Source organism: Herpailurus yagouaroundi, unplaced genomic scaffold (genome assembly GCF_014898765.1).
Source record: "Herpailurus yagouaroundi ecotype Mexico unplaced genomic scaffold, PumYag 246, whole genome shotgun sequence".
NCBI lineage: Eukaryota > Metazoa > Chordata > Mammalia > Carnivora > Felidae > Herpailurus > Herpailurus yagouaroundi.
In genome coordinates this window covers 11,094,311-11,116,661 of record NW_024412463.1, presented here as the reverse complement: position 1 = coordinate 11,116,661, position 22,351 = coordinate 11,094,311, and the positions used below count along the sequence as shown (strand labels likewise).

Sequence of the window (22,351 nt, the reverse complement as noted above, 5' to 3'; positions counted from 1 at the left end):
GTTTCCGGGGTTTGGGGCCCCCCCCCCCCCTTGGCTCCAGGTTCTCCCAATGGTCTCGCCCCCCCCCCCCCCCCCCCCCCCCCCGCCGTGTCCATCCTCAAGCCCTGGCCCTAATCGGATCAAGGAACGTTTCTGCTGCCCTCCCCCAGGCCACAGCATTGACCTCTTGCCAGGAGGGCAGGCTTCGGGTTGGTGGCTGACTGCCCCTGAGGCCGTGGCCCTGTGATGTCCTGGGGGAGGGGGCCTCTCATGGGGCCTCTGGGCAGCTGCCTGTGGCCCCTCTGCCCGTCCCAGGGTCCCCGGCCCTCAGGGTGGGTTGTCAGTGGGGGAGCCAAGACCCCTGGGGCTCTGCCAGTGCACCGTGTGAAGTGACCGAATGCCCCTCCTGGGCCTCCAGGGAAGGGGCCTCCTGGCTTCCCGGAGGCCCCAAGCTGGACTCCTCCGGGATGACCAGCCCTGTGCTGGGGAGCCGGGTGTGGGAGGCTGTTCTTTAGCACAGCCTCCCCCCACCTCCCCCCCCCCAGGGCCTCACTCCGGGGGTCTGATTATAAGGAGTTTGTGCCCTCCCACCCCCCACTGCCTGTCCCAGGCCCAAAACGCTAGCCTAATTATGCATGTAATTAGCTGCTTGCTTGGCACCCTCAAAATTAGCAAGTGGCTAATTGTGCCTGTAATTATGAACTGCACCCGTAATTAACCGTGTGACTTTTTGTTATGCATGTTATTGTGGATGCAAATTTGTGCCTAAGTAAAGGCCGGAGGGAGGTCGGGAGAGTCAGCTCTGCCAGGGGCTGGGGTGCAGGGAGCAGCCCCCTTGGCTCAGGTCTGGCTGGACCACTTGGTAGCAGGCGAGCAGGGTGGCCCCTCGGGCTTTCTGAACTCAGTTTCCTTGAGGAGGGCGGGGCGTCTGCCGGCCCAGCCTGGTCGGGCTGGGGTGCGTGGCCTCTGCCAGAGGCCTGGCTGCGGGGCAGGGGAGGTGTGAGCCACCCCTGGGGCAGTGGCAAGCCGGGAGGCAAGGCGCAGGTCATGTGACTGAGCTGGGCCAATCAGAGCGCTTCTGAGGCCCACCCGGCCTGGCTGGGTTCCCAGCAGACGGAGAGCCTCCACGGCAGGGAGGTGGCCAGGGCCTTGAGACGACCCGTGGGGCATGAGGACTCTCAAGGTGACCCTGGCCGTCCGTGGCATCACGAAGGCAGGAGAACCTGCGGGCTCGACGTAGAACTTCTAGAACCTGGAAACGTTGGCACCTGCGGCCTGTGGGCTTTCGTTTGTATGCTTTCCCTGGCCTCGCAGATGGGAGGATCGTGCCTGGTTTTGTTCACGTGCGTGCTCCCGGAGCCCAGGACCGTGCCTGGGACACAGCAGGGGCCCCAGAAACGTCTGCCGGATGAACAGACCCCACTCTCGACACCAAAGCCCCGTATCCGGCCACCTGCTGTCCGGGGGCACCACTGGCTTCTCGAATGCTCGGAGAAACACAAGCCAGGTTGAGCCGACTATTTAAAACGGGGACTTTATTTACTCGTCTGGAGCAGTGCGCCAGGGCCCCGACTCCGCTCCAGTACAGGGCGGCTCCGCAAAGCCGCTACTCGGTTTGGAACCAAGACTGCCGGGCACTAAAAACACATTGAGAAAACATCGACGCTCTTCCCTTTTTTTTTCCCTTGGCTTTTTTTGTTTTTGTTTTTGCTTTTTTGGTACAAAATGATACAAACAACAATACAAAATAGTTGTGCTGTTGACGGTTACAAAAAAAGTTGGGGCGTCTGCCTAACTCCACGGTGCTCAGAGTTGCAGTGGGGACACGTCATACTCTGGTATCTTTCCCCAAAACAACCACAGTCATGCGGGCTGCTACACATTTTGTCCATTTTCAAAAAGAAACATGCAAAAAACAAAAATCAGAATGGAAAAAGGAGAGAAAAGGAAAAGCAAAACGCGTTCCAATTATACACAGAGGAGGCTCCCCGCTGGGCAGAACCTGTCTTATGTGCGCGCCGGGCCGTGCGAGCGCTTGCGCAGGACGCGCTGGGTGTGGCGCTGTCTACGCGAGACCTTGCGGGTTTTTTGGTGCCTTTTCTAGCACTGACAAAGAGTGAGACTCCCCTCCCCTAACTTTGTACCTTGGAGAGGACAGAGGCGCCCCGTGCATCAGCCGGTGCTCACGCTAGGGAAACTGAGGCATCGCGAGGCCCTGACGTTTGGCTGGCTGTCTGGGAGGCCCAGACAGATGCGGGGGTCCTCGGCCGGGGTGCCCGCTGACCACGGCCGCGTTCTCGCCTCCACCCTACGGTGCAGGTGTGTCCTGTTCCCAGAACGAAATTCCCTACAGAAACGAAACTGTGCCCTGGCACTTTGCCAGTGCCGAGTCTGGGCCTCCGTGGCCCCGATCACGGGCACGTGGGGTCCGCGAGAGAGGCGTCTGACGCTGCTTGCACGCTTAGCTAATGCTAGCTTGACCTCGGAACCTGTTCCGAGGTGGATGTGGGAGGGCTGGCCCCCGAGGACTGCAGGGGCGAGCGAGACGGGCAGCTGTCTAGATATTTGGAAGCAGGGATGGGTGTGAGAAGTCCCCCATCAACATCCGCCCAGCTGGCGGCCACAGCCTCAGCCTGCAGGATTTAGGCAAACTGCAGCAGGGGTCGGGTGGCAGTGAGGGGCAGGGGTGTGGGGCGAGGAGGCAGGGGAGACAGGCACCTGTGCTGGGGTCCACGGGACCGGTGTGCAGGAGGCCGGGTCCTGGGCCAGGCCTGGCACGTCCGTCCCTGAGGAAGCCCAGGGCCCCGGAAACCCGAGAGAGTCGGGATTTCAGAGGAGCATCCACAGCTGCCTCAGTGCCCGGACCATGTTCACACTTAGTTCAACAGGTGGATGAACTTTCCAAAAACAACAAAACACACAAGATTCCAACTTGCCTCCATCAGTCCTGACCCCACCAGCAATCCCTCGAATGGCCACGTCCCCAGACACAGGGACAGTCCTTGCCTGGCCCCGAGGCATCTGCATAGCTCGGCTTTGGACAGGGGTCCTAGTCCCCCTTTACAGACCCCCCCCCCCGAGATTGCCGTCTGCATAGACGGGGCTTCGAGCGTGTGACACAGTGACTGTCTTTGTCCCTCCCTTCCTCCCCAGGCAGGGGGAGGGGGTCAGGGGCAGAACCCACTTCAGCCTCACCACCAGCCGGCCACACACCAGTGCTCACGGCCCCAGCTCAGCTTTGGGAGAACGGCGGAGTTGGCAAGGAGTTTGGCACGCGGAGGAAGCCTGCCGTCCGGTGGGGACAAACCCAGACCCATTGAACACACACACACACACACACACACGCCCCCACGTACACCTCTGAGGCCAAAGCTGTTTGGAAAAGAGGGTGACCACAGGCAGGGGGACAGGCCATGGGCTGAGACTGCATCAAAGACAACCAGACGGACAGCATGGACAGCAAGCTGAGCCCTAGCCCTCCCCATCTCCCTAAGCCCTTGAAGCTTTTCCTCGAGGCTCCAGGGTGGGAAACCGAGGCAAGCCATCTTCCCCTAGGGCACCCCAGTGCCAAGTCCCGCCCACAGCCAGTGCACCCTTCGGCCCCTTTCTTGGGGAGCCTGTGAATAGACCAGGGTTCTCCCGCGAGGCTGTCTTCTCCCACTGGGGACCAAGGAGCCTCTTTTCACCCAGAGAACAAACGCGGTGGGGTCTCCCCAGTGGGCCCCGGGGACACGGCGCCTTTCACGTCCTGCGGAACTGACCCTCGAGTCTGGTGTATACGTCGGACCTGCCTGTGCAAAGGGCTGTTGCAACTCTCGGGAGTCTGAGCAGCTGCTCGGGGCTGAGCTGGGTCCAAAGGAAAGGAGATGGGATGCTGTTTCAGGTGGGTGCCGTCCAGACACATCTGCGGGACCCACGGCACAGCAATGTCAGGGCAGCCTGGCCACCTGGAGCAGGTCTTTGCTGTGCACGTGAGCTCAGGAGCATCGGAGACTCCGATGCAGAAGGGCTGTGGCTTGTGCGGGTTCCCGGCCCTGCCTGCCGTCCGCACGGCCCTCACGGACGTGTCCGGTCCTCGGGGGCTGGGCCTCTGACGGGGTCCTTCGGGAATCCAGTCGCGAGGGGCGGAGGGCTCATGGCAGGGTTTTCGGGGATGCTGGCTGGTTCGGGCCGTGGCTTCTTGGGACGCTGTATTCTTCCGGACCAAAGGCAACGGGGACTTGGGTGGAGTTTGGGGTGACAGTTGTCTCTGGGGAGGGACCCGGGGACAGCCGAGGGAAGAGATGGTGAGCATCAGAGAAGCCCCTGGGAACCCCACCCGCCCCAGCTATTTACAGCGTCTAGAGTGGAGGGCAGCCAAAGACGCGTTGAAAGCCAAGTGCACACAGCGGTGCGTCTGGTGGACAGGCCTGGCCCGCCCCCGGGGAACTTTCTGCGGCTGGGTCTCCAGCCTCAAGGACACCTGAGGGCCCAGGAGACCCCCACCGTGTAGAGCAGCGCTGGAGGGCTCGGAAGGGCCGTTGGGATTTGGACCCCAAACTGGGTTTTCTTTGTAAATTTTGTGAAGCAAATCACCCACTTAAAAAAAAAAAAAAAAAAAAAAAAAAAGGACACTTTCTCCCCGATTCCTTAATTGGTGCCTTCAGAGCTGGGACTGGCTGGGGCTGGGGGGGTTGCTCAGGACTGGGGTTGGGGGGCCGTACGTGGTCTGTCTGCTTGCTTTTAGTCACTCCTGAGTTTGAGGGAATCTGATACATGTACCAAAAGGCACTTTTCTTTTTTTTGTTTTTAAAAACAGTGCTTCTGTTCTAGGAAATTCAAGTTAAGACAGAGTGCCTCGCGCTCTCCTCCAGCGCCAGCCAGCTACTTCGGTGGGCGACGCGCGCCTGTTGGGGGGGCTGGGGCGGGGAGGGACCCCCTAACACACCACTCAAGGACACGTCCGCAGGGAGCCGGGCAGCCCGGCGCCTCCCACAGGCCCCCTCTGCGGCTCAGTCCTCCTCGCCGCCTCCGTACATGTCCGCCAGCTTCTTGAACCTGGGCCCCCAGTCGTTCAGGTAATCGTAGTCTTGGTCCCCGGAGCTGGACGAGTTGAGGGAGCTGACGGAGCCCGCGGTGGAGCCGCTGCCTTCGTAGTCGAAGACCAGCAGGGAGTCGTAGGGGGGAGCTGTGGGGTCATTGTCGGCGGCTCGGAGGCCCTGGGTCACAGAGACACGGGGTGAGGGGTGGGGGACACGGGGGCGCCCGGGAGCGTTGGGGAGCAGGCCAGGAGGCTGAGCTTTGCATAGAGTAGGTTCTCAGTTAAGTGCGGCCTTGTCTAACCGAGGGGCCTCAGAGAACGGAGTGGGGCTGGGGTGTAGGGAAGGGGGAACAGGTGGCACGCTAGATGCTGGAGGCCACACCGATACCATGAGGCGAGAGGGCTGGGTGGGGCCTGCGCCTGGGAGCAGCCCCTCCCCAGGGGGCAGACGGGTCGCGATCCCGTGTCTCTGCCACTTGGAATGTGACCCTGAGGTGGCCACAAGTCAGAAGTCTCAAGTTGCCCCACGGTCACCGTCCCCGTGAACAAAACCGGGGACGCCCCAGGTGTTGCCAGAGCCCCTCCCCGTGCGCCCTGGCCCTCTCTCCTCCCGCCAGCAGCTGCGCTCTCCGCCCGAGGGGTCCTGTGGCCTCCTCCGGGACCGTGGGGGTGGTGGGTGCACACCCCCGCTCCTGAGCCCGTGGGGAAGGGCTCCCGCTGGCCCCGCCCCGGGCCGTCCCCGTGGGGGAGGGGCTCCCGCTGGCCCCGCCCCGGGCCGTCCCCGTGGGGAGGGGCTCCCGCTGGCCCCGGGCGGTCACTGCGGGGTGGCCTGGGTGCCCACAGCGTCCGCTGGCTGCGACACACCTCACTGCCCAGCCCTGCCCTGGGAAGGGCACCCGTATTCACCCCTCCGTAAGGATGGTTTGAAGTTTCCATGTTTACTTTTCTCTAAGAATTATCCGAAATGGGCTTTTAATCCCAGATCAGGGGTTTTGAAATTTCATCACGTCCCAGGGAGTAAGTGCAGCCTGAGGCAGATCAGCTCTGGGGCAGTTGAAGAAATCTGACCTGCGGCTGGGACGTGACGCGTCTCAGGAGCGTCCTGAGACACCTTTGTGTCTCTGCGGAACCACCCCCTGGGCTGCGATCTGTGTAAGTCAGTTATTTTACGGTTAGATTCTGACACGGGCGGGGTACACACGTCGCCGGCCCCCCTTGAGGCGTCAGCGTTAGAGAGCAGACGGGGGGACACGCGGGGCCCCTGCGGTCACAGGGGCGCTGAGGACAGGGTGACTCCTGAGCCCCGGTCTGGATCTGTCCCCTCAGCCCGGCCTGGCCGCCCCACGCGGCGAGGGGCTGCGGCCTGTGCGCGGTGCCGGGGCCTTTTGCTCAGCGGAGCGGCCCTGCTCGGGCAGCCTCGCCCCCGTGCGGAGCACCCACCTCGGTGATGAAGTCCCCGATGTCTCCCGGGTGCGGCACCACGGGCCTGACCGGGTACTGAGGCTCGGCGCCCACGGGCCGCTCGTCCACCCGCCGCACCCCCGGGGCCTTGCTCAGCACGTGCTCCATGGACTCCGGCTGCTGCAGCTGGCTGAGGTCGTAGTCCTGGGGAGGGGCCGGGCGGGGGTACCAGCGGGGGCCGCGGGCAGGGGCGCCCAGCGCGCCTGCCGCCCCGACCCGTCACCCGGTCTGCCCTCCCCGCGAAGCCCGCTCCCCGAATTCATCCCAGTCCTGCCCGTGACCCCAGGCTGCCCTCGCCGGTCTGACGCTCCCCCAGGGCCCCGGGGACCGCACCCCGCCCCTGCCAGGACGCGCCTCCTTTGTTCCCGGGAACAGCGGGCTCCCGTTCACCTGTCTTAAGGGGGCACTGAGCTCTAGTGGGGTGCACAGCTGCCCCAAGTTCCCCACGGCCAGCTCAGACCCAGAGTCCAGCCGGGCAGCTCCCTGGAGTCCACGCTCCCGGGCGCCCCGTGCACGTCCCCGTTGTGCGCGCGGGCCGGGCGGGGACAGGGCTGGGGTCCCGGCTAAGGGGGGAGAGCGGGATGGGGGGCGCCGTGCCAGCCCCCGGGTGCGGGCGAGGGCGGGCAGGGAGGCCACGCCCACCTCTGCTGCCCTGGCAGGTGCGTGGGTCCCTCCGCACCGAGACGAAGGACAAAACGCTTTCCAGCTGCGAGCCTGGAGGGGGCCGCGGCCACGCGCCTCACCTGGTCCTCCTCGCCGCCCCCTTCCTCGTCGTACTTGAGGATGTTGTCACGCACGTCGTCCTCGGGGTCGATGAGCAGCTGCTTGGTGTGGCGCTCCTTCTCCCTCCGCTTCATCCACACCACGAACAGCAGGACCATGGCTGTGGGGGCAGGGGCCGCGCCGTGAGCAGGGGCGCATGCGCGCGTGAGCACGGGTGCGCATGCGTGGCTCAGCCGTACTCACTGAGCAGGATGACGACGCAGATGAGGATGGCCACGATGGCGCTGGTGCCCAGACCGGCCGCCGCCACGGCGCCAACCGTGGTGCAGTCGCCGTTCTCGTCGCACGGGCACACCTTGACCTTGATAACGGACGTGTTGGACAGCGGAGGGTTCCCCGAGTCTGTGACGATGATGGGGACATCGTACATTCCAGCCTCCAGGTAGAGGATACGCAGGCTCAGCTGAGCATAGTCACCTGGCAGAGGGACAGGACAGGCTTCGTTCAGTCTGCAGCCAGCACTCCTTTACCCCAGGACTTCGAGGGGACAGAGAGTCCGACAGCACGAAAATCTAAAATATATTTGGTCCATGCACGCACGCACACACGTGCTGGATCGTTCCGTAGAGTGAAAAGATATTGGCAGTTCAAGAAAAGAGCAATTGCAACATGTAGGATGAAGAAATCACTTCCTTAATATATAAAGAGTTCTGCCAAATCAATTAGAAAAAAACCTCAAAGAAAATTAGGCAAGGGCATTGAACAATTAACGGAAGAAACAGCAAATGGCCAATGAATAGATGAAAAGAGGGCACTGGTAGTTAAGACATGAAAACGGAGACAATGATTTTGGCTAATATTGGGAAAATGCTCTTTAAAACTGACATTCAGGGCTCCCGGGCGGCTCAGTCAGTTAAGCGTTCGACTCTTGATTTCGGCTCAGGTCGTGATCTCATGGTTCATGGGATTGAGCCCTGGATTGGGGTCCTTGCTGACAGCATGGAGCCTGCTTGGGATTCTCTCTCTCTCCTCTCTCTCTCTCTCTGCCCCTCTCCCTATTGACACACTCTCTCTTTCAAAATAAACATAAAGCATTTTCTAAAAACCAAAAAATAATGACATTCAGTGTTGGTGAGGGCTTGGGTAAGCAGGTGTTCTCTTGTACTCCTGGTCAAACTACAAATTGGTGTGACTTTTCCAGATGCATCCTCGGTGCTAGAAAATTTCCGAACCTGGATACCCCTTTATACCACAAATCCACACCTAGGAAACTGCCCTCAGGAAATAGATCGGTCAGGGTCCCGCCAGTCAGTGCCGCGTGCAGGAAGCAGTCACAGACATGAGTGGCTGGGGCTGCAGGATGTTGATGGCCGTGCTCGTTCTAAGAGTGGGACTGCCTTCATGGCCCCCTCAGGGACGGACTGGAGCACGGCCAGCGTCCCCTGCCTCATGGGGGTCCGGTGGGGGGGGGCAGGGCTCCCGTCTCCACCGCTCACTCTTCCGTGGGCCCCCTTGGGGTGCTGCGCCCCAGACGTGTCCACTCTGCTGGTGCCGGAGGCGGGCTCACCGTTCAGGCGGGTGATGGTCCAGTTCTTCCGCACGGCAGCCGGGGCAAAGGGCAGCTCGAAGACATAGGGGCCAATGTTGGGGTCAACGTCGGCATCGGCCGCGGTGATGTTGATGGCGTTCAGGCTGGGCTTCTCACAGATCTGTGCCTCCTTGGGCAGCAGCTCGGGGGCGTTGTCATTGATGTCGATTAGATAGATCTGGAGGGTCCCGGTGCCGCTAGCAGGGGGGATCCCTGTGGGACAGGCACAGGGTGACTGTGCGGGGTTGCTCCTGCTTCTCCACGACCACGGGCACACGATGGTACACGTGGGACCCGCCCCAGCCCCACCGCCCTACCCAGGGATGGATCCCCGGCCACATCCACAGCCCTGAACCTGCACCAACACCTGCTGTACAACACACACAACCACTCAGCTGTGGAGCTGCCAGCGTGTGCGCGCACACACGCAACACGTGTGCACATGCACACACACGTGTGCACACATGCACGTGCACAGTCGCCCACAGTACACACGCGCACGCAACACAACGTGTACACACGCACACGCACACATGTGCACATGCATGCACGCACATGCACACATGCAAACACACCCGTGCACACACGCAACACACGCGCACACGTGTGCACACATGCATGTGCAGTCGCCCACAGCACACATGTGCACGCAACATGTACACATGCACGCGCACACATGTGCACGCATGCACACATGCATGCACGTGCACACATGCAAACACCCGTGCACACGCGCACGCACACACGCAACACGCACGCGCACACACGTATGCACACATGCATGTGCACAGTCGCCCACAGCACACACATGCACGCAATACATGTACACATGCACACACACGTGCGCAATGCATGCACGATGTGCACGCATGCATACACATGCACACATGCAAACACACCCGTGCACACACACGCAACACGCATGCGCGCACACACGTGTGCATGCATGCATGTGCACAGTTGCCCACAGCACACAGCTGCATGCACACGCGTCCATGCACGCAACACAACGTGTACACATGTGCACACACACGCATACACATGCACTCATGGATGCTCACACATGCAAACACACACACACGTACGCGCACACACAAGTTGCCCACAGCACTCACGTGCACGCACATGCCTGCACGCGCACGCGCGCGCGCAGTTGCCCACAGCACTCACACAGTTGTCCACAGCACTCAACACGCACGCACGCGTGCACATGCACACGCACAATGTGCACACACGCACATGCCCACCGTTGCCCACAGCACTCATGCAGGGCTCTCCTGATGCGCGGCTGCAGACGGCGCTCACCAGCCGGGACCCACCCCTTCCGGGCCCCGTGCCGCCGGCACCCGCCTTCTCTTTCCCGAGCCTGGGCTCCTTGGGCCAAGCCCGTCCTCCGTCCTAGGAGGCTGGGTGCAGCCTCCCCTTTTCGGGCTTCCCTCTACTTTCTGCTGCTTTGGCCGCGGGTTCATTTAAAACCACTTTCTAATCCGGCAGCTTGAGCTGCTGGAGGAGGGGCACCACCCCCACCAGCGGGGCTGGCGCACCTCACGGTCAGCTTCCAGGCCCGGGCTTTCGCAGACCCCGAGGGTCAGGGAAGCCAGGAGGGAGGCCAGCAGGTGGTGACGGGGCCCCAGCTTTCACTTGCTGTGGGACGAGCCTTTGTGTGAGGGCTACTCTCGCTCCTGAAGCCTCAGCGGCACCACCGTCCTAGAACCCACCGGGCGTAGGTCTGCCTCAGGACCTTTGCACATGCTGCTGCCTAACTCTGGGACTCCCCTGAGACCCCATCTTACCTTGGCTTGTTCCTTCTGGTCCCACAGGTCTTGGCCCCACGGCTCGGGAGCACAGCTGGAAGCCCTGGCCCCTCCCTCCCATGCCCTGCTTTGTTTTCTTCCAGAACTTGCTCCCTGAAATTATCTGGCTGACTTGTTTCTCATTTGTCTCGTGAGGGCAAGAGACTGCTAAGTTGTCCACTAATATCCACTTCCATGTTTGTCTTTAAAAGACCTGGAGCCCCAGATTTTATCTGGGATCGTCACTGCCCAGCCAGAAGACATATTTCTCAACATCCCTTGCAATGAAACGTGGCTTCGTGGCTAAGTCCTGGCCTTTACGAGCTGGGGGTGGACGTCCTTAGAAGGGCAGCAATGTGTCCCTGCCTTTCTTGGTCTTCCTCCTGTCTGCCGGCACGTGGTCGTGACGGCTGGAGCACGGCAGCCATTGTGGACCATGCTGTAGCTCGCTGAAGACACACAGGTGGCCAGAGTGAGCCTGCTTTCTCAAACCAGACCCCAGACCCACGGCTGCCGGCCTGCCTCCAGTCTTCTTTCGCGTGGGAGAAAAGAAACCTCACTCACGCTGCGATTTCTATCACCGTTACGCGGCTGGACCTGGTTCTAGCTGACACACGGGCCCCTGGAACGTCAGCCTTGTCTGTTCGGTCGGCTGATGAGCGCCTGGCACACAGCAGGAGCTCGTGGCAATGACAGCACTGGCAGTGGCGCTGACCTGGGCTGGGCCCTGTTCCCAGTGCTTCGGGGGGCACCAGCTCATCAATTCTCACAGCCCCAGTGGAGGCGGTAGGGTTATCCCCACTTTGCAGAGGAGGAAACTGGGGCACGGAGCGGTCAGGTCTCTCCCCACCACTAAGTGGTGCCGGACTGATTCCTGGCTCTGGGATCTTTCCTCTCCCCTCCTGTGCAGAGTTGGGTAGACACCCTGGGCTCTGGGCCTTGCCGGCTCCTGGGTGCCCTGGATCCGGGGCGGGGTGGCCACGGGGCCTGGAGTCCCAGCACCCATCTGTCCACACCCCTGGGAGGCCCCAGTGCTCGTGAACCTTCTTCCTGCCCCATCCTGGCTCCACTGCTGCTGCCTTTGCTCAGCCCTCCCTCCGTCACCCCTGCCCAGCCCTCCTGCCTCAGCCCAGTTCACCTTCACCCCTACCCGAGGCCCCTTGGGGTTCCCCAGTCTGGCTCAGGGGCCTCGCCGTCACCCTCTCCGGGCTCCCAGGGCTCACGCGGTTGGCATGTGGCTTCTCACGGGTGTCTGCCCTGCCTCTGGGGCCCCTCGTGGGCCCCTGCTCGGACTGAGGCTGCCGGGGTCCGGGTCAGGGGTGGTCAGAGTCACAAGGGGTGGCAGCCCCAGGGCTGCTTGGAGGAGGCCCTTCCCCGGCCCCCTCTGGTGGTCAGGCAGCCCAGAGCTCTGAACGCATCCACAGAGGGGCCTGCCCGAGGGCACTGAAGGACGATGAGGTCCCCTTGCGCCTCCGCACAAGACACCTGGCGTGGCGGGTGCCCCCCGCTCCCCTCCTCCACCTTCTCCGGGTGCTGGACGGGCCTCACTCGGTCTCCCTGCCATATAGCGCACGGCAGGGGTGAGCACCCGACAGTCGCCCCCTGGAGTGGGACGCACCGTTGTCAGCTGCCAGGAAGGTGGCCTCGTAGACGTTGTTTTTGATGTAGAGGGATTCGCGGTCAAGGACGGCTGCCGTGGTGATCTGACCGTTGGTGGCATTAATGTGCAGCCAGTTTGCTGGGTCCGACAGTTTGGAGTATCTGAGAAGGGAGGAGGTGAGGAGGTGAAGGGGGGAGTGACCCCAAGCCTCCGGCCTGCCCTGGCCACCGGGCCCGCCAGCCTGCACTTGGCAGGACGCGGCCCTCGCGGGGCGCCTGCCTGGACCCCGGGGCTTTCCCTGCCGCCCGGGATGGGGTCCTCCCTCAACAGCGGTTCACGGTCGCCGTGGCGGACGGGTTCCCGATCCTCACAAGGACCCCAGGAGGCAGAGACTCTCATTGTCCCCTCTTTACAGACGGGGAGACTGAGGAACTAAGATGGAGAGGCCAGGGGACCCGCAGCGACCTGGACCAGGACCGACCTGACTCGAGATACTGCTGAACGTGTTGAGAACTTTCCACCTTCTTGGGTGAGCGCCTGTATCACACGGGCCGGGTGATCCCCACCGTCCCCAGCCCGGAGCTCCTGGTGCCCCCTGCCCAGACGCACAAGACGGGTCGGGACCCACCTCACGGCCTGCTGCATGAACCGGTCGGGGTCCACTGCCGAAAACGTGGTCAGTACGGTGCCGGTGGGCACGCCCTCCTCCAGGCGGATCAGCTTGTGGTCCGAGGGGAAGTAGGGCGCCTCATTGATGTCCACGACGGAGATGGTCACCCCTGCCGTAGACTGGAAGGACATCTGGATCCCACTGGCCAGGGGCGCCTGGTTGGACACCATCACGGTCAGCATGAAGGCTCTGTTCAGCTCGTAGTCGACTGCCTGGAACAAGGGAGGCCCCAGGGGTGAGCCGGCACAGGCACCCACGGGGCCGGCTCAGAGGGTGGGGGCCGTGGGCTGGTTGGTCTGCACCCGCCGCCCCAGTCTGTGCCTGTGCCTCCCGCCCGCTCTGTGCCCAGGAGGCCGGTCCCTAGGGAGGCCGGCCCCTCGTCTCTGGCTTCCCGTGGAGTTTGCCAGTGGGGGGAGAAAGAGTTTGGGGAAAAACTCTTTGGGGCAGAGAGGGAGGGAGACACAGAATCCAAAGCCGGCTCCAGGCTCCCAGCGGTCAGCACAGAGCCCGACACGGGCTTGAACCCATGAACCATGAGATCATGACCTGAGCCGAAGTCAGACGCTCAACCGACTGAGACACCCAGGTGGCCCCTGGGCTTATTTTCAAAGCCTCTGATGTATATTCCAGGATAAGGTAAATAAACGCGTGTAATAACGTGATTTCGGAAATAGGATTTTCCGGGTACGAGAAAGGAGAGACGAGCACGAAGTCACTGAAGTTAAGTAAAAATCCTCCAGTGTTAAATTCGAATAAAATGGCCATCGGAGTCAGTGAAGTGAATGGAGCCGGGCAGGGTGGGCTCGTGAAGGGTTGTTCCTCGCTCTGCCCCCTGGAACCCCGAGGAGAAACGGCAGGCAGGCAGCAGCGAGCCCCTCCGCCGTCCGGATGCTGGCTTCTAAGTACCCTTCTCACCGGAGAAATGGCCGACCCAGACGGGAGGCAGGCCGGGCCGCGAGATGAACTGGGGGCGTCCGGTTGGGCCACGGTGCAAGGAAGCACTCGGGAAGGGACCCAGGAAGCAGCCAGGGGAAGTTCCCAGCGGCCAGAACCAATCATGACTGCAGCCGACCAAAGCACGGTGAAGACATAAAAATCCACGCATTCTTAACCGTAGTGAGAAGATGAACACATGCGCGCGCGCACACACACACACACACACACATTTTGTTTATTGCTCTGGTGGGATGATTAGTGGTCTCCAAAGACGTCCAGGTCCTGATGTCTGGAATCTGTGACCACATCGCCCTCCACGGCACAGGGACTTTGTGGACATGATGAAGTTAGGGGTCTTGCAGTGGGAGATGGCCCAGGACTCCCCAGGGGGCCTGAAATGCCATCCGAGGGTCTTTACAAGGGGAGACAGAGGGACACAGCATCAGCTGTGTGAGCACTGAGGTTCTGGCTCTGAGGAGGCAGGAAGGGCCACAGTGTAGGGATGTGGTTTCTAAACTGGAAAAAGCAAATGGAATCCCCAGGGGGAGCCCAGCCTTGCCGGCTCCTCGGTTCCGGCCCAGTGGAACTGATTTTGGACATCCGACTACCAGACGTGGGAGAGAATAGCATGTGTGTTGAGCGCCTCCCCCGGGCTGGATGTGATTTGTTACGGCAGCACCAGAAACTCGGAGGGACCGCGGCCAGCCGCCAGGCTGAGAACGGACGAAGAGAAGTAACGCGTACAGGATTGATCTCGCGTGTCCTGTCGGGCCCCGTCCTGGTTTCGTGTTCCTATTTAGTGGCTTAGGGCAACACAATTTGTTATCTTACAGTTCTGGAGGTCGGAAGTCAAAACTCAGTGTCGCCGGGCTGAGGTCAAGGTGTGGGCGGGGCCGCGCCCTCCCGGACACTTGCCTTCTGCAGCCCCCGGAGCCCCCGTGCTCCTGGCCCCTCCTCCCCCTTCCGAGCAGCAACCTGCCCCTTGAGGAGCCGTCTGAGCTCTGCCTCCTCCCCACGGCTCCTCCGACGCTCACCTCCTGCCCCCATCTCGCAAAGAGGCTGAGTCCAGGGGGCTCACCCGGACTTCCCAGGGAAGCGTCCTCTCCCAGAGCCCCTAGCTGACTGCTATGCACTGGCAGGTTCCGGGGACTCGGGCCCGGGCATCTCTGGGGGGCCGCTGCTCTGACCACCGCGACCTGCCTTTCACCTAAGTGCACAGCCCTTGCTGCTGAGGGCAAGCTCTTTAGTACTGACTCATCGCAGCCAGGCAACGACTGATTCTTAAAAGCACCGTTTTGTACGAGTGGAGACACGTATCCGGACAAGGGCCACCAGCAGATGATAAGACCAGCGGAGGCGGACCGACGGAGGACTGCACGTTTGCGGGTACGAAGCATCACGCCGCAGCCCGTGTGCTGGTCATAAGGCGGGGGGCGGGGTGAAGAGTCAGGTCTACAAGGACGGAAGGGGCTGTCAGCGCCCGAGCCCAGTGGGCAGGCTTACGTGGCCAGAGAGGGACGGCCAGGGGCTTCCTGATGGGACTTCTCCGCTCCAGCCACAAAGCTCGTCCCCACGGAGGGACCCTGCAGGTCTAAATCCCAGGGCACGGGAATTGTGGGAGAAGAGGAGCAAGACACATCGTGACGAAGTGACTGGACAAATCCGCCACGCAGGGCCAGATTCCGTCGGCCATCCGCCGCTGTGTCTATGACAGGTGGATGGTGGACGGGACGGTGGAATCCTCTAGAGTATGAGAGGTTCGAGAGATGCTACGACCAAAGGCATGCAGGGACCCCGTTCAGATCCAGGTCTGAAAAACCACCGCAGACAGACACTTTCAGGAAGGTTAAGGGGAACGGAGCACAGATTTGGACCGGAGACTCTGAAGGAAACACGGCCCGGGTCTGGTACGTGGTTACGTAAGCGGAACGCGTGTCTGAGGGCGATGCATCCTGACATACTTAGGGGTGGAGAATCACGAGGCCGGGGAGTGAAAAACGCATTTCAGCCACAAGTGTGGATGGCGGGAATACGGAACAGGCTCACAGCCGTCCGACTCCTGCCAGTTTCCATGGAAAGCAGTCGAACGCGCTTCTGCTTGGAGAGGAATGTATCTGCCGTGTCAGTTTTCACTGCGGACCCCCTACTTGCTGGTGGCGGGGCCGCCCCGCCGGTCTGACCTGAGCCCCCTCCCCCGCACCCAGGTCCATCCCCAGCAGCTCGTTTGTGAGCATTAGAAACCTTACACGCACTGCATCAGAGCCACGCCTTCTCAGCCACTGCGACAGAGGGTTTATGAAGTAGGACACGAAGGAATTTAAGAGCAGTGAGTAATATTACAGGGTGGGCGTGGGGCTTCACGAGACCCCGGGGCCGGCCCCACGGCAGAGACCGGGGCTCTGGCCTGATGTCCCCATCGCCCTCTCCAGGCGTGGTCCCCGTGGGCCTCCGGGAGCCCCGCCCCACCCCCACCACGAGACGCCACGTCCTTCCGTGGCACAGGCCGTGTCACGACTGCCGTCTTCCCCTGCCCCTCACAGCCCTTTGAGGAGGGGCTTCACCTTGTGTCTCAGCACAGAGCCAGCGTGGGTCGGCCTGGGGCAGTGGGGGATGGTCTGACGCCTCCCTGGTCGCCCACCGCTGCCCATCACCTGGCACGCGATGCTGGGTGCTGCAAGGCGCGTGTTTGCCGGAGGGCCTTGATGTCACCCGGGCAGGACCCTCACCGGCCCCAGCGGGCGGCCAGTGTGGTGAGGCACGCTGGCCCGAACCATACCGGGGGACTTCAGGCCAGAGGCCACGAGCCCCTGTCCCTCCCAGGTGTGGGCTTGGTTCCTCTGTCTTGATGTCCGATCGCCTCCAGGCCCACAGCACACACCTGCACCCACGCTGTGTCCAGGGCCCCCCGGGGCCAAACGGCGGCTGGTGTCCTAGCGCCTCCCCCAGGGCCCCCTGAGAGCCGTCTGGGGACGGGGCGACGCCACTGAAGTGTGATGGTTTTGTCCGCGAACGAGCCACCACAGGAAGTAATCTTTCTCCCCGTTTATTGGTTCATGTCCCCGGGGGACACGGAATAACACTGCGTGTAATGCATTAAGATAGTGTCACCGGTCTGAGTGAGAACGCCTTCCAGAAACACTGTTACGGCCAGTAACCGTCTGTAGGAGGGCGAAATAAAACACACTTGTAATGGGGAAATCGATAGGTAATCTGCCCCTCCAGCTTCCATCAGGGCGGCTGTGTGTGCTCCCTGGTCTCACCGTGGCTGCCTCCCCGGACGTGGCCAAGACCCTTCGCGGAGAGGCGAGGGGCTGGGGGCACCCTGCTGAGGGGGGATTCGCTTCTGGGCGGGAGCTGTCACCTGCAGGGCTGCGGGGCTGGTAGAGGGAGGGGCTTGTGGGGGCCGCACGCCCTGTTCCCCCCGACCCCTGGTCCCCTGCCCCCCTGCGACCCCGCTTCGGCCTCTGGGAGCCTTACTGCTGCCGAGGGGGGGGGACAGAAGAGGCCAATTCTTGGCTTTTCTGCTTCAAAAGCTGAGGTCCAGGTGAGGCAGGAGAAAGGGCCTGTGATTGGTCTGCGCCTGTGGTTTTCTCCTTGGAAGAGATTGTGGTTTCATGGTTGGAGGAGGCACAGGAGGGGGACGTGTGGGGAGAGGCCGGGGGCTCTCGAGGAGGCTGGGGATGGTGACAGATGCCCACCGGGGCTGGGGGCCTGGGAGCAGAGCGGCTGTGCCCCAGCTTGGCTAGAGCCTGAGAGACAGCAGGCCCAGTGGGGCTGGGGAGGAGGGGGCCGGGGGCGTGGGGGGCAGGGCAAGACCTGCCCGAGGGGACTGTGTATTTCCTCAGACTTCAGGGCCGAGGGACAACGCGGCCAGCCTGGGCCAGGGGGCTGAGGGCCAGGCTGGCCACACACATCTCTGCAGTGGCCCAGGGGTGCTCTCCTCCCCTACCCGGCACCTGGTCAGCCCCGAAGGCAGAGGAGGTCCCAGGACTCTGGGGGGCACAGGGGCTGGAGACAGCAGGTGGGTGGTGCGACAGAAGGCAGGCACACCTGCGGCAAGAACGTCTCCGTGGCTCCTTCTCACACCCCCCCTGCAGACTGTCAACTCCGCAGGCCGGGCAGTGATGTGTACCCAACACAGGGCCCGATGCCTCCAAGGGACCTGGGGACCCTGGTGGGATTGAGGTGACCTTCCTTGAACACTGGGGGACGGGTGGGGAGGCAGCCAGTCCGTGTCATGACAGCAGCTGTTCCTGTCAGGTGAGCTCACTGCCTTCCAGGCGCTGTTCCAGGCACCGCCCTGCCCTTCTCTGTCCAGGATCTACTGCGGGGTCAGCGACAGCCCTGCGCGTCCGGGGCACAGCGAGGGCGACTGGCCCGTGCCCGCGGTAAGGGAGCCAAGAGCCAGCCGCCTCCCCTGACTGCCCCCCACCGCCCGCGCCCCCTCCTGGCCACCCTCCTCTGCAAGACAACGTCTGAAAGGATGCGTCTTTACCAAAGAACGCAAAATTAACCCGAATGTGCTTTCCGACACCCATCTTGCCTTAAAAGACTTTGAACCGGGAGTCTGGAGGAAAGCCCCGCGTGGCTAGCAGCGCAAAGAAGGAAAAACGGAGAAGCGTGGTGCGGGTGACGGATGCCATTTGCACACGCGGTCCGGGCTCCGTGGGGACGGTGCGGCCGCCTGTGCGCCCGGCGTTAAGGGCCGTGAAACTCAGTCTTAGGTGCACATGTGGTAGGACTCACTTGTGACTTCTGACGAGCACGCAGTCCTCTCTCCCGCACCGCGCTGGGGACGCAGGAGTCCCCCCAAGCCCCTCACTCTGCCCCCCGGTCGTCACACCCCCATCCCTAACACCGTTCTTGACATTTGTCTATAAATCGCGACACCAAATCCTGGATCAACACAGCACGGGGAAGGGAAGGCACAGGCCTCAGCTGTTCAGAAAGGTACATGACAAATCTTCAGACGTTAGACAAACAAGTCCCGCCATGCCTTCGTGGCTGAGCTGGATTTATCTCCGGGATCCAGGGATGGGGTTCACCCATTCCTGGACTGAGGCAGTGATGTGGCCTTCAGGGAGGGGACAGGAGAGTGGTCTCTGGGGGGTGGGGGGGGTGGCAGGTCAGGCTGCCCAGTCCCTGGAGGTCACACGACCAGGTCCTTGGGAGCCTGCCTCCGGTCCAGCAGGTGGGTCCCAGGGTCGCGGCCCCGGGGGCGGAGCTTGCCACGGCTGGCAGGAAGCGAGGAGGGCACCCACCTTGACCACGGTGACCATGCCCTCGTTGGTGACGGGGTCCGTGCGGATGCTGAAGTGCCCCGAGGGGTCCCCGCTGATGATGCGGTAGAAGGCGTTCCAGTTTGGCGAGTGGGGCTGGTCTCGGTCCATCACGGTCAGGTTTGCAACCACCACCTCCACCTGGTTTTCGGGTACCTCCCCTGCGTACTGCAGAACACAAGGAGACAGTGTTCTCACCCTGTGAGATCAGCCTCTCACCCTCTCGATCAGCCCCGGGGATGCACCCCCTGTCGCCCGCAAGTGGGCCCATTTGGCGCGCACGGTGGCTGCTGAGAGCCCTCTGGGCACCCCCCCCCCCCCCGCCCCCGCCCCCGGCTGGCCCGGGACTCAGAGCCGTACCCACCACCTTCAGACCAAAGCTCACGGGCACCTGCGCACACGTGCGCACCAGCCTTCCTCCTGAACCCCCTTCGGACCTTCCCCGTGTGCCCGGAGGCTCGTGTGACAGCTGGGCACACGAGACACCACAGCACGTGCTCGCAGCGTGCAGGGCTTCCCGGGAGAATCCTGCCCGGGCTCCCCGCCCCCCACCCCCTGTCCCGGCACCGTGCCGGGCGCTGCCCATGCCGTCTCCTCAGGGTAACCCTGTTCTCACCCCCATTTTACAGATGAAGCAAGAGAGGCTGAGAGACCCTGGGGCACCACAAAGTGGGGTGCAGAGTGCCAGTCCTGAGGACCAGCCCCCTGTCACCGTGGGCCGGGTCACCGGCCGGGGAGGAAGGAATCCAGAGACAGTCTTGGGAGTGGCCCCAGGCAGCCTGGCTCCCAGCCCTCGTCCTCCCGGGCCCCCTCCGTGCCTGCCTAGTTTCAGAAGCGGTGCCCGAGCCTCACAGGACTCCCCGTCACCACCACCTCCTGGCCACGCTGCCCTGTGCCCACCCGGGGGCCGCGGCCCCAAAACGCCCTTTTGCCCCCCAGGACAGGCATGGCGTCGCTTTACACGGAGGACGGTCTTCCTGCACACCCAGGGAGCGGCGGGCTTTGGCCTCTGCTCCAGAACGAACTCACCACCCCGAGTGCGTTTCGAAACGCCCGGCGGGGGGTGTCAGGCAGCCGGTCACGCGTCCTCCACCACCTGAGTGCGTTCACGGCTCGGACTCTGCAGCTACCATCTGGGTTCTTTGACACTCTGCGTCCGGGGCTGACGGCAGCCCAAGGGCCAGGCCCCTACACACGGCGCCCCCGTGCGGGGCTGGCTGGCTGGCTCTGAGGGGACCGCCTCCCCCCGGGCGACGGACGCCAGCTGGCGGGTGTGGCATCCGGCCTCCTGTTCTCTCCCTCGGGAGCTTGGGTCATCCTGGGAGAGACTGGGCCCCTCCAGCCCGGCTCTGGGCCTGGATTGCCGCACTGGTTTCTGCCCCGGGCACTCGAAGATTCGGGCCTCAGCCGGTCGTTGGCGAGGGGGTTCTGGGTGCAAAGAACAGAAAACTGGGCCACAGTGCCTTGAACACAGGGGTTGACTTCCCAGAACCGGGAGCCTGAAGGCCGAGGGTGGCCATCGGTGGTTCTGCGGGTCAGTGACGTCGGGGCTGGTGGCTCTGCTCTCTCTGGAGGTCAGAACCCTGCAGCTCGGCCAGGGTGTGCTTGGTGTGCGGCTCCGGGGACCTGGGGCCTCAGGCCCAGCGAAGGAGGAACTGGAGCCCCGGCAAGGTCGGCTGCCTCCGGGGCTGCAAAGGGCTCTGTTCAACCCAAGGCAAGAGCACAGACCTTCACCTGCACTTCACGGGCTCAGGAGAGGCTCCTGTGTCAGCCTTGTGGACTTTGGGCATCGACGTCCTACGGGGAACACCACAACCCAGCCGCTCAGGCGCGCACAAAGGGCCCTCGTCACCTGGTCCTCGCAAGGCTTCAAACCCTGATAGCATCACCTTGTCAGCAAGAACAATTGGATCTCTCCCACCAGGCCCTCAGACGCCGTCCCACGCAGCAGCACGAGATCCTATCGTGGGATTTGGGGGTGCTGGCGCCCGTGACCATTCCGAGCTAATGGCCTGCGGCCGCTCCCGTTCCTCCAGCAGGTCCCGGTCGCCGCTGCCCTCCCGAGCCTGCCTCCACCAGCGGGAGCTGCGGCCCCGGAGGCCGGCCTCCGGGAGGTGCGCTGGTGGGCGTTCTTCCCTCCATCCCCAGGGCCCCAGGGACTCAGCCCGGAGCAAGGGGGCCGGCCCCTACCCTCGTGGGACTGTGGGGTGCCACAGTGCACAGCATCAAGGTCCTGGCAAGGGACAGCAGGGCTAGTCAGCCCAGTGGCCAGAGACCCAACGTGGAGGGGGGAGGCGGAGCCCTGCCTGACTGGGGTCCCAGGCACTTGTTGTCGGGGAGGGAGCGGCCCTGCCATCGCTGTGGGTGGGGCGGGGTCCTGGGGTGGAGAGGCCTCAGGTAGAGGACCATGGGGGCAGGGCATTCAGAGGGCACTTTGCCGAGGCTTGGCCACGAGGCCTGGAGAGTGCAAGGGAGGGTTAGGGGGCTGGGGGCCAGGAGGCGGGTCGTCCTGGGGGGGGGCACAGGGCTGCTTCGGGCAGTGTGTGCGTGCGTGTATGCATGCGGGGTGCCCTGGTCCCTGGAGCTCTCAGGAGGAGCACAGGTGTGGGGTGACGTCCCCCAGTGGTCCTCAGGGAGGTGGGAGCCAGGCAGAGGAAGGAGTGGAAGGCCTGGAGCCGGCACAGTGGCCCCCCTGCATTCGTGGGGGGGCGGTGGGGGGAGGGAGACTCAAGGCCCCCTGCTGGGGCCAGTCTGCTAACCGCACTGAGCCAGCAGGCCTAGGTCCCACCGCCTGGTGTCGCTTGAGCCTCCGGAGACACACCTCCCACTGGTGGACGCTCTCGCCCGGCCTCCCTGCTGCACCCAGGGCCACGCCCTCTGCCGGATGTCACCGTGTCCCCAGTGCAGGAAGCACTCTTGGAGGCTGTGACCACCCGGGGGCTGCCGACCTGGGCTGAATGAGAACCGAGTTTGTCATCCACAAAACGGGCACGCCGCCTCCCGCGAGGCTCGGGGATGGAGAACGGGCACGAAGGGCCTGGCACACTGCCCGGCCCGGCTCCGGGCCCTGAGCACAGCTCCCTGGCCGCAGAGGGAGGGCCCAGCTCCCCGGGAGCGGCAAAGAGCACCTACCACACCGGGCGAAGCCACTGCCCGAGGGAGCCCGTCCAGGTGGGCGCAGGCCTGGCTTGGCCTCAAGCAGCCGTGGAAGCTTAAGGGGGTCCCTCGGCCCCTCTGAGCGGGTTTCCTCTACTGAAGACCGGGGCCAGGGACGCCCGCTGCCCACCTCCCAGGCGGCAGAG

At 63.1% G+C, this 22,351-nt stretch overlaps 1 protein-coding gene across 1 annotated transcript in view; it reads right to left on the bottom strand.

Moving 5' to 3' along the window:
• Positions 1 to 1,497: 1,497 nt before the first annotated feature.
• CDH4 (cadherin 4) overlaps positions 1,498 to 22,351 on the bottom strand; it is a 166,175-nt gene continuing 145,321 nt past the window's right edge. The window contains exons 10-18 of the mRNA XM_040459752.1: positions 19,032 to 19,217; positions 12,793 to 13,046; positions 12,183 to 12,325; positions 8,751 to 8,984; positions 7,427 to 7,660; positions 7,204 to 7,343; positions 6,440 to 6,604; positions 4,996 to 5,177; positions 1,498 to 4,228 (exon numbers count right to left, since the gene is read on the bottom strand). Of these exons, the coding sequence (XP_040315686.1) occupies positions 4,036 to 4,228; positions 4,996 to 5,177; positions 6,440 to 6,604; positions 7,204 to 7,343; positions 7,427 to 7,660; positions 8,751 to 8,984; positions 12,183 to 12,325; positions 12,793 to 13,046; positions 19,032 to 19,217 (1,731 nt within the window). The 3' untranslated portion in view covers positions 1,498 to 4,035. The remainder of the gene's footprint in view (positions 4,229 to 4,995; positions 5,178 to 6,439; positions 6,605 to 7,203; positions 7,344 to 7,426; positions 7,661 to 8,750; positions 8,985 to 12,182; positions 12,326 to 12,792; positions 13,047 to 19,031; positions 19,218 to 22,351) is intronic.